General features: G+C 37.0%; 1 protein-coding gene across 3 annotated transcripts in view; it reads right to left on the bottom strand.

The window, feature by feature from the left end:
• Positions 1–12,427, bottom strand: part of KRAS (KRas proto-oncogene, GTPase) — a 39,799-nt gene that overhangs the window by 14,631 nt on the left and 12,741 nt on the right. For all 3 annotated transcript variants that reach the window (XM_055396569.2, XM_055396567.2, XM_055396568.2), the window contains exons 3-4: positions 1,326–1,504; positions 189–348 (exon numbers count right to left, since the gene is read on the bottom strand). In XM_055396569.2, the coding sequence (XP_055252544.1) occupies positions 189–348; positions 1,326–1,504 (339 nt within the window). The remainder of the gene's footprint in view (positions 1–188; positions 349–1,325; positions 1,505–12,427) is intronic.

Here is a 12,427-nt window from a genome sequence, read left to right as displayed (position 1 = left end):
TACTTCCTAGTATAATGGAAAAAAAATCAACAGTTATGCTATCAGGTATGTACATTTATTAAAGTTCACACCTTCCTGCTCCTAAAATGACATTATTGGAATATATATTAGTAAATTGTGATTAATGATTAAAATCACTTGATATTGTTGGAGAGGACAGATTTGTTATTTATTACAATTTTACTTACCTGTCTTGTCTTTGCTGATGTTTCGATAAAAGGAATTCCATAACTTCTTGCTAAGTCCTGAGCCTGTTTTGTGTCTACTGTTCTAGAAGGCAAATCACATTTATTTCCTACTAGAACCATAGGTACATCTTCAGAGTCTTTAACTCTTTTTATTTGTTCTCTGGGGAGGAAAAAAAAAGTTATAGCACGGGCATTAGTAACAAAAATCTTTCAGAAACTATTCACAACTTTGTCTCATAAAATAAAGGTTGTTAATGTAATTCCTAGTTCCCATCACACCAAATTTTCCTTTCTCCTCCTTCTACTTATTTTTCTCTATTCTAAAAGACCAAATATGTCTTTTAAAAGACCAAATATCCAGAAATATAGTAGTACTACAGTCTAATAGGTTCATATGCAGGTACGTCACAATGATAAAACAGAAATAATAAAAAATTCTAGGCCAAAAAAGTGCTATGCCTAATTTTTAAAATTATAATCTTAAAAGCATATTGTATATGTTGTTAAACAAACATATATAGAATTAATGTTTTTACAAAAACATGAATTACAACATGAACATATTTTTAACTTTCCATTCTTAAAAAAGAGCACCAAGTGGAAAGATTTTATTTCTATGTGAACAATTATTTTAATAAAAGTAATCCATTTTATGCAAATTCGCCAAGATTCTTTAAAAACTGTTTTAACACTTCAGTCTTTTAACTTCAAGAGTTGTGTTTTCTCAATTATCTAAAGCCAATATTTATTTGATTCCAAGAAATGCCACACTAAATGGACTTATTTTTAAAGGCTATTCAAGTGGCACCATCTCAGTTATCTTTTCACATTTTCGTTCATGGTTTTCATTTTTATGATGGATCTAGCATAAAAGTTTTGTTTCTCCAGTACAGAGTGGTTAAGAGCACAGGTTTTAGAGTCAAATAGGCCTGCTTTTCAATTCCAGCATTGCCACTGTGTGATCTGGAACAAGCTGCTCAACTGCTCAATCCCTAGGATTTCATTTGCAAAACAGGGATATGACCTACCTCACAAAAATTATTTTAGATAATTTGTGCCTGGCAGTTAGCAAAGACTCAATAAACGGAGATACAATTACTCCTCAATGTCAATTTATTTTATTCAACTTACACCCACCTATAATGGTGAATATCTTCAAATGATTTAGTATTATTTATGGCAAATACACAAAGAAAGCCCTCCCCAGTCCTCATGTACTGGTCCCTCATTGCACTGTACTCCTCTTGACCTGCTGTGTCGAGAATATCCAAGAGACAGGTTTCTCCATCAATTACTACTTGTTTCCTGTAGGAATCCTGAGAAGGGAGAAACACAGTCTGGGTTATCATGGTGCACCTTTTACTTCTAAAAAGGTGTTAGAAACAACTCACAAACAAAAACCAATCCAATTAAAACCTGGGCAAATTGAATAGACAGGTTTCTAAAGAAAATACACAAATGGTCAATTAAGTACATGAAAAGATGTTCAACCTCATTCAGGAAATGCAAATCAAAATGACAATGAGCTACCACTTCATTCCCATTAGGGTGGCTATTTAAAAAAACAAAAAAGGTAATATAATAAGTGCTAGTAAGGATGCAGAGAAACTCGATCCATCAGTTCCATTCCTAGGTATGTTAACAAAAGAACTGAAAGCAGAAACTCAAATACTTGTATGCCAATGGTCATAGAAGCATTACTTACAATAGCTAAAATGTAGAAACAACCCAAATGTTTGTTGGAGAAAATGAATGGATATACAAAATGTGGCATGGTGGCATGACTGTACACACACACTGAGCAGAATATTATTCAGACGCAAACACACACACTGAGCAGAATATTATACACACACACACACACACTGAGCAGAATATTATTCAGCGGAATATTCAGACACACACATACACACACACTGAGCGGAATATTACACACACACACTGAGCGGAATATTACACACACACACACTGAGCGGAATATTACACACACACACTGAGCGGAATATTACACACACACACACACTGAGCGGAATATTATTCAGTGGAATATTATATATACACACACACACTGAGCGGAATATTGTTCAGCCACAAAAAGGAATGAAATTCTGATATATGCTATTCAACATGGATGAACCTTGAAAACATTATGCTAAATGAAGTCTGACACAAAAAGACAAACATTCTATGATTCCCTTTATATTTAGATACCTAGAAAAGGTCAAGTCACAGAGACAAAAAGTAGGAAAGAGGTTACCTGGGGCTGAGGAGACGGGAATTGCAGAGTTATTATTTAACGGGCACAGAGTTTCAGTTTGGGATGAGGAAAAAGTTCTGGAAACAGCTAATGGTTGTCCAATGCTGTGAATTTACTTAATGTCACTCAACTGTACTTAAAATTATGGCAATTTAAGATTTTATGTGTATCTTAACACAGTTTTGAAAAGGTTTTTTTTTTTTTAAGAAAAGGTGTTACAAGAAGATTCAACAATGCAAGTGCACAGATAACAAAAAGACCCAAAATTCTCTGTAAAGAAAAATAATTATTACAAAATGGGATAGCTCTATCAGCTCTTACTATTCTGGATGATTTAGGTGGCAAGAAAAACCAAGCAACTTACAAATAATTGTCATGCTTTTACCTATAGTCAAGGGAATTCATAAGAGAATGGTCAATACTGAGAATTTTCATACTCTCCACAGTCCATTTCTACAGTCCTGGGAATAATATTTAACAGTCAGATAGATACTATGAAAATGCTAACAGAATGATTGTTCTGTCTGCAAATTCTGTGAGATCCCTAGTAAAAAAAAGAGGGAGTGGAGAAGAAAAGAGAGTTGGATATCTTAAGAGACACTGCAACTCAAAGAGGGAGTAAAGAAAAGGGTGAGTAACATAACAGAATCTTGAAATCTGACTTTCCTCTGACTTTTGATTAGTGTGTGTTTATCTACTCACTCACTCAGTCGTGTCCAACTCTGTGACCCCATGGACAGTAGCCCAACAGACTCCCCTATCCATGGGATTTCCCAGGCAAGAATACTGGAGTGGGTCACCAGTCTCTTCTCCAAGGGATCTTCCCAACCCAGGGATCAAACCTGCATGTCCTGCATTGGTAAGCAGATTCTTTACCACTGAGCCACCTGGGAACCTTTTGATTAATCCTCATGCCTAAAAGATTTCACACACTGTCTGCCGAAATAGACTTCAAAAAATAAGGGAAAGAGCTGGTGTAAGGTGAGGTCGTGGAAGCAGAGGCAGGGCTAATAATGGGTATAAAGTATAAAGTGTAAGCCTAAGGACACTGTTTCTTCTTGTTCCACCTGTAGTTCATGAATTACTTTACAAACCAATCTATTATTTCAAAAGTGGTCATTAAAAATTATGCTTTTGGTAAAATGTTTGAAAAAATGTTCACAGCATACAAAGTATTCTAAGATACACATGTGGCATGTTCCCAGTATCTCTACACATCTGTATAAAAGTATCTATATGTACATTAAAAAACTCATGGTGGTATGTATATTAATGTTAACAAAGGGTATGTCTCTGATGGAAAGAATTAATCTAAGAAATAATTGATTACTTATCTTTTTTTGGTAACATATTTTTAATGTATTTCTTTCTTTGCCCCTTAATTTTAAAAAGTGTGAAAGATTACCATATTACACTATGATCGTGTGATTATCTTTTAAAGTAAACTGTATTTTCCAAATGTCTATAATAAAAAGCTGTTTATCTCACTAGTCAGAAAAAAAGGATGAATATTTAATTTTCCAAACAAGAAGCTCTTGACCAAAGATTTGAACATTTGGTTGACATTTTAGCCTAAAAGAGTTGGACACAACTTAGTGACCAAACAACAAAAAAAACAAACTCCCTTAATTAACTACTTGAAAGAACTCCTGTAAATTATAAATTATTTAATAAAAACCAGTGTTTTCAAGGTATAATGAAAGAGCAGGAATTGAGAGCAAAGTACAGTGTATTCAAGTCAATCCATTACCCAAGTGTGGCTACTGAGCATGTAAAACAGACCAAAGACTTTTCCTCATAGTCTTCACTTGCCAATGGTAGCACAAGTTAACCTTATGGTTAAAAGTTTCTTTAGTCTTTGAAATTTCCTATCAACAGTGAATTAAAGACTATAGTTTCTGGAGTCATACAGATCTATACCTAAGGCGTGGCTGGAGGATCACTCACATGTGACCACAGATACTGCCTCTAAAACAAAAACCTCAATAAATTCCCATTTACAAAATTTTCAAACACTCTGTGTTTCAAAAGTATGTAATGTGGAATAGTAGCAGTTTCTGCGTTCATAGCATATTCCCAGGATGAACACTCCATCAAAGAGACTGGGAAAGCAGTCTCTATTCATTCCTATTATCTTTTCCCTTCTAAGCACTAAAGATACTGACAGCAAGGTTCTGACTCACATTCTGCTATTGAAAAAAAAGTCTACAACCTGCCTATAAACAATGAGGTGGAATCTGCTGATTACAAAGAATAGGTTTAGGTTAAAAACATAAACCGGTATTTCCCAAGTTAATTTCAAGTAGAGTTATCGTTAGAAGCATAACTAGTCACACTGAGCTATATAAAAAGGCAATACAACTTGGTAAAAACTTAAGAACAAAGTGTTACATGGTGAGATGTGATCTGAAAAGAACTGACAGGTTTTAAGACAAAGCAGACAGCAAGCACAACAAAAATGACACGTGAATACTAGAGGGTTTGTCCCAGCTTCAGGGCAGCCTTAAGAAAAAAAGTATATGAGGTAGGAAAAAATGTACGCATCAATGGAGACTCTTTCCCAAGATGAAAAGTCTAAATAAGCAAACTACTGCCCACGGGCCAAATCCTGCTCACTTGTTTTTGTGTGGCCTATGAGCCAAGAATAGTTTTTAGGTTTCTAAATGGTTGTTTTTTTTTTTTTAAAAAAAAAAAAAGATTATGTGACAAAGAACCAAATGATGCTTAGCAGAAGTCTGCCAACCCTGCTCTAAGCTAATAAAATGCCTTATCACAAATCTAAAGTACTCTTAACATATATTACTCCTTTTATTGAAAGAAAAAATATCATCACTGAGTTAATACAGGTTATAAAGCCTAACCAGTTTAAAACCACATAAATTCCACAATGAAACAAGTTAAAGACAAAGCAAGAAAAGGAATAAGACTTTACATTTTTAATTAGTGTTATTTCCAGAATAATACTAATAATATAGAATAAACTTTCAGATCAGGTACATATGTTACTAACATCCTCTGGAAACTAGGATAAAAGACAGTCACTTAAAAACTAACCCAACACAATAAAATGATAAGTGAGGGAAAGTAATTCCATAATTTCCCCTTATTCCCAGCTAAAGTACTATTTTTATAAATTAAAAAAGAAAAACTTTTCTAAATGAAATATACTACGCTGGCAAAAGCACAGACAGAAGTTAAACATTTCTGGTGATACAGTTAACAGGTACAGTCCTTTGGGAAAGCAAGTATAGTACTTATCAAGAGCCACACAAATGTTCATAGCCTTTGACACAGTAATGCTACTTATGGTAAAGGATGCTAAGAAAATATGGTTTACTTTCAAAAAACTATAGTTAAGATATAAATTTAACATGTATATCCCAAAACATTTTACCAAAAAGCACAAAATTATAGACTTTTAATACCCACAATCTTATGCCATTTATCTATTTTCAAAATATACTCCAAATCCAAGCACTCACCACCATCACCCTAGCCCAGTGTGCTTGTGTCTCACACAATCCTACAATTGCTTTCTAGTAGTTGTTGCCAGTTACAATATATTCTCTAACAGCAGCTGGTGATCATATTATAATTTGCAACTATGTACTTATGTGTAATTATTCAAGTCTATATCCCCTGCTGCTGCTAAGTCACTTCAGTTGTGTCCGACCCTGTGCGATCCCATAGACGGCAGCCTAGGAGGCTCCCCCGTCCCTGGGATTCTCCAGGCAAGAACATTGGAGTGGGTTGCAATTTCCTTCTCCAATGCAGGACAGTGAAAAGTGAGAGTGAAGTTGCTCAGTCATGTCAACTCTTAGCAACCCCATGGACTATAGCCTATCAGGCTCCTCTGTCCATGGGATTTTCCAGGCAAGAGTATTGGAGTGTGTTGCCATTGCCTTCTCCCTATATCCCCTACTTGGCTTTAAACTCCAGGATGGTTCAGCTTGCATCATTTTATTCACTACTATGTACCCTGTGTGTCAGTCTTGAACACAGTAGGTATTCAGTAGTTGAACAAATGAATAAACCGTTCCACTGTAAACATATGCAAGCGCTATAAAACAGTCTTATAAAAATAAAAACAGCTAGGAGAATCAACCTCCCTGACTTCAAACTATACTACAAAGCTACAGTCATCAAGACAGTATGGTCCTGGCACAAAAAAATAAATACGACCAATGGAACAAGATAGAAAGTCCAAAGATAAACCCACACATATATGGGCACCTTTTCTTTGACAACGGAGGCAAGAATTTACAACGCAGAAAAGACAGTGTCTTCAATAAGTGATGCAATAAGCTGTCCTGGAAAAACTAGACACCTACATGTAAAAGAATGAAGTTAAGAACACTCCCTAATACGACATACAAAAAAAAACCCTCAAAACAGATTAAATACTTAAATGTAAGGTCGAAAACTATAAGGCTCTTAGAGGAAAACATAGGCAGTACACTCTTTGACAGAAATTGCAGGAAGATTCTTTTTAAGACATCCTAGATTAACGGAAATAAAAACAAAAACAAATGGGACCCAGTAAAACTTAAAAGTTTCTGCACAGCAAAGGAAACCATAAACAAGATGAAGACAATCGTCAAAATGGGAGAAAATAATTGCCAACATAGTAACCAACAGAGGATTAATCTCCAAAATAGATAAGCAGCTCATACAGCTTAATGTCAAAAAAATGAACCCAATCAAAAAATGAGCAGAAGACCTAAACAGTCATTTTTCCAAAGACACACAGACAGCCAATAAACACAAAAAAAGATGCTTAACACTGCTCATTATTCAGTTCAGTGGCTCAATCCTGTCCAACTCTTTGCAACCCCATGGTCGGCAGCATGCCAGGCTTTCATGTCCACCATCAACTCCCGGAGTTTACTCAAACTCATGTCCATTGAGTCTCTGATGCCATCCAACCATCTCTTTCTCTGTCATCCCTTTCTCCTCTTGCCTTCGATCTTTCCCAGCATCATGGTCTTTTCCAATGAGTCAGTTCTTCACATCAGGTGGCCAAAGTATTGGAGCTTCAGCATCAGTCCTTCCAATGAATATTCAGGACTGATTTCCTTTAGAATTGACTGGTTTGATCTCCTTGCTGTCCAAGGGACTCTCAATAGTCTTCTTCAATACAGTTCAAAAGCTCATTATCAGAGAAATGCAAATCAAAACTACAAACCTCAGACCAGTCAGAATGGCCATCACCAAAAAATTTACAAACAATAAATGCTGGAGAGGATATGGAGATAAGGGAATCCTGCATAGTTGTTAGAAATGTAAACTGATATAGTCACTACGGAGAACCATATGGAAATTCCTTAAAAAACTCGGAATAAATCTACCATATGACCCAGCAATCCCACTACTGGGCATATACTGTGAGAAAACCATAATTCTAAAAGACATATGTATCCCAATGTTCACTACTGCAATATTTACAGTAGCCAGGACTTGGAAGCAACCTAGATATCCATCAACAGATGAATGCATGAAGATGTGGTACATATAGACAATGGAATATTACTCAGCCATAAAAAGGAATGAATTTCAGTCAGTTGTAGTGAGGTGAATGAACCTAGAACCTCTCATACAGAGTGACATAAATCAGAAAAACAAATATTACATATTAATGCATATATATATGGAATCTAGAAAAGCAGTACTGACGACTCTAAGAGAACAGACTTGTGGATACATGGACACAGTCAGGAAAGGTGAGAGTAGGACGAACTGAGACTGTAGCACTGACATACATACACGATCATGTATAAAATAAACAGCAGGAAGCTGCTATTTAACACAGGGACCTCAGCCTGGTGCTTTGTGGTGACCTACAGGAGAAGGGTGGGGGAAGGAGGCTCAAGAGGGAGGGGATATATATTAATATATAATTATGAAAGATTCACGAGGTTGTATGGCAGAAATCAACACAATAATGTAAAGCAATTTTCCATTAATTAAAAAATAATAATAATCAACAGGGTGTACCCATCTCATCACCACTCACTCAACAACAGGTCTTACATTTTTATTTTTCTCAGTTTGTTAGACCAAAAACCCTACTGTTTTATATCTCTTTCTTTGATGACTAGCAGGAAACAAAGATCATGGCATCTGGTCCCATCACTTCATGGGAAATAGATCGGGAAACAGTGGAAACAGTGTCAGACTTTATTTTTTTGGGCTCCAAAATCACTGCAGATGCTGATTGCAGCCATGAAATTAAAAGACGCTTACTCCTTGGAAGGAAAGTTATGACCAAAGCTAGATAGTATATTAAAAAGCAGAGACATTACTTTGCCAACAAAGGTCCGTCTAGTCAAGGCTATGGTTTTCCCAGTGGTCATGTATGGATGTGAGAGTTGGACTGTGAAGAAAGCTGATCGCCGAAGAATTGCTGCTTTTGAACTGTGGTGTTGGAGAAGACTCTTGAGAGTCCCCTGGACTGCAAGGAGATCCAACCAGTCCATTCTAAAGGAGATCAGTCCTGGGTGTTCACTGGAAGGACTAATGCTAAAGCTGAAACTCCAATACTTTGGCCACCTCATGCGAAGAGCTGACTCACTGGAAAAGACTCTGATGCTGGGAGGCATTGGGGGCGGGAGGAGACGGGGACGACAGAGAATGAGATGGCTGGATGGCATCACCGACTCGATGGACATGAGTTTGAGTGAACTTCGGGAGTTGGTGATGGACAGGGAGGCCTGGAGTGCTGTGATTCATGGGGTCGCAAAGAGTCAGACACGACTGAGCGACTGAACTGAATGTTACATAGTTTTTCTTCTTCATATTTATTTCCATAACTTGTGTCCTTTGCCCTTTTGGGATTTTTGTTTTTTTTGTACTGATCCAAAGAAAGGCAATGCCAAAGAATGCTCAAACTACCGCATAATCGCACTCATGTCACACGCTAGTAAAGTAATGCTCAAAATTCTCCAAGCTAGGCTTCAGCAATATGTGAACCGTGAACTTCCAGATGTTCAAGCTGGTTTTAGAAAAGGCAGAGGAACCAGAGATCAAACTGACAATATCCACTGGATCATCAAAAAAGCAAGAGAGTTCCAGAAAAACATCTATTTCTGCTTTATTGATTATGCCAAAGCCTTTGACTGTGTGGATCACAATAAACTGTGGAAAATTCTGAAAGAGATGGGGATACCAGACCAACTGACCTTCCTCTTGAGAAACCTGTATGCAGTCAGGAAGCAACAGTTAGAACTAGACATGGAACAACAGACTGGTTCCAAATAGGAAAAGGAGTACACCAAGGCTGTATATTGTCACCCTGCTTATTTAACTTATATGCAGAGTACATCATGAGGAATGCTGGGCTGGAAGAAGCACAAGCTGGAATCAAGATTACCAGGAGAAATATCAATAACCTCAGATATGCAGATGACACCACCCTTATGGCAGAAAGTGAAGAGGAACTAAAGGGCCTCTTGATGAAAGTGGAAGAGGAGAGTGAAAAAGTTGGCTTAAAGCTCAACATTCAGAAAACTAAGATCATGGCATCTGGTCCCATCACTTCATGGCAAATAGATGGGGAAACAGTGGCTGACTTTATTTTTTGGGGCTCCAAAATCACTGCAGAGGGTGACTGCACCCATGAAATTAAAAGACATTTACTCTTTGGAAGGAAAGTTACAACCAACCTAGACAGCATATTAAAAAGCCAGAGATATTACTTTACCAACAAAGGTCCATCTAGTCAAGGTTATGGTTTTTCTAGTAGTCATATATGGATGTGAGAGTTGGACTATAAAGAAATCTGAATGCAGAAGAATTGATGCTTTTGAACTGTAGTGTTGGAGAAGTCCCTTGGTCTGCAGGGAGATCCAACCAGTCCATCCTAAAGGAGTTCAGTCCTGAGTGTTCATTGGAAGGACTGATGCTGAAGCTGAAACTCCAATACTTTGGCCACCTGATGCAAAGAGCTGACTGATCTGAAAAGACCCTGACGCTGGGAAAGATTGAGGGCAGGAGGAGAAGGGAATGACATAGGATGAGATGGTTGGATGGCATCACCGACTCAATGGACGTTAAGTTTGGGTGAACTCCGGGAGTTGATGATGGACAGGGAGGCCTGGCATGCTGCGGTTCATGGGGTCGCAAAGAGTCTGACACGACTGAGAGACTGAACTGAACCACCTGATGTTTTTTACAATGTCTTCCAACTTATTAAAGTGCCTTCAAGTGTTGTTTTATGTGTAGAAACTCATCTGTAGACCGAACAGAGGAATTTGAAACTTAAGAATAAATATTTCAAGAATGAGATAAACTCACTTATCAGGACGTCATTTTGCCATTTTTCTATTATAATTAGCAGTAATCAAGTTATTCAGTATGTTTACCTTCTAACATACTCAGTTGAATTTTCCACTAAGGCAGTTAACCCTGTCATGAGAAGACATATTACAGTAAACAAAAAATCTAAAGAAATTATTAACTTTTACTAAGAGTAATCATATTACTATTAATAGTAATTATGACAGCCAAGGCTTACTGAACCCTTATTTATATGTAGGATACTGCGATAAGCATATTACAAGCCTTATCCCATTTAATCTCCATCTTCATGCTGCTGATTCCATCAGATGCTCCTGTAAATATAACAGGGCTGCTGGAAATGTCAGCTAAAGTATTCTTTGAGGATTTACTTTTGAAATGTTTGTTAAGATTTTCTTATTGTGCTATCGTAAGTATTTTTCATGTACAGCTATATAACACCAACAGAAAAAATTGAGAAACTTTTACTCTCTCAATGCTCAAGTATTCTGTTACCCTTCTGAAAGATTCTATCATAGAATAATGTATGTGGAAGAACATACATGAACCCAGAACCCAGGTCTCCCGGATTGCAGGTAAATTCTTTACCAGCTGAGCCACAAGGGAAGCCCAGGAATACTGGAGTGGGTAGCCTATCCCTTCTCCACTGGATCTTCCTGATCCAGGAATCGAAGTGGGGTCTCCTGCATTGCAGGAGGATTCTTTACCAACTGAGCTATCAGAGAAGGATATTCCATACACTGGTTATAAATCATCAAAAGTGGTTGTACACAGCTAGTTCTCAAAGATAGCTAGAAACATACAATAGCCTGGTATGTTAGAATTACAATACAGAAACAGAATTTGGGACATACAAACACAGGCTTATTTATTAGTTCATTCCCACCTACCTACTCCTTTCTCCCTTGCATCTTAGGAACACTTACTAAAAAATCTACTAGGTATTGTATACTGTGCCAGGCATTAATAAAGTTTCTAACCTCAAAGAACTAGGTCTGGTGAAAGACCTAGTAAACATATGATTACATATGATTACAACTCAACGAAATAAATGCAAAACGCCTTATATAGAACAAGATGGCAAATAAAAGAAGAGATCAACTTTACTTATATGAATTAAGAAAGACAGGAGAATGAATTAAGAAAGACAGGAGGACCAATCCAGGCAGAAAGGCGTAAAGCGATTGCACAGAAACATGAAACAGCATGTTGAGTACATGGAACCAAGAAGTCCCTCTAAGAGACTATAGGCAATTAGAAGTGAAACTGCACCATCAAGCAGAGGCCAGGTTATGGAGGGTCAAATAAGCCACATTAAGAAGTTTTGAACTTCATTGTATATCAAGTCATGGAAAGGTTTTTAAGTAGGGGGGGATCAAATTGACATGATTCACTATTATTCTGGTTCACAGCATTATTATGATAAATTATAGAAAGAGCCCAGACTAGAGGCTGGGAGATGAGTTTCAGAAGCTTTTACAAGAACCTGAAGTAAGGCAGCAACAGTAGTAAGATGGAGAGGATTAAACAGTTTCAATAAATACTTAACGGTGAAACAGACAGAAAAACCTTCATATATCCCTTACAGCAATGTTTACAGCACTGTCATTCAAAATAGCCCCAAAGAGGAAACTATCCAAATGCCCATCAACTGATGAATACATAAACAAATATTCATACAAGAGAC

Source organism: Moschus berezovskii, chromosome 6 (genome assembly GCF_049115385.1).
Source record: "Moschus berezovskii isolate FMDL1 chromosome 6, NW_MosBer_1.0, whole genome shotgun sequence".
In the NCBI taxonomy this organism is placed as follows: domain Eukaryota; kingdom Metazoa; phylum Chordata; class Mammalia; order Artiodactyla; family Moschidae; genus Moschus; species Moschus berezovskii.
Note: the sequence above shows the minus strand (reverse complement) of the source record. Positions and strands in the feature narration are given on the sequence as shown.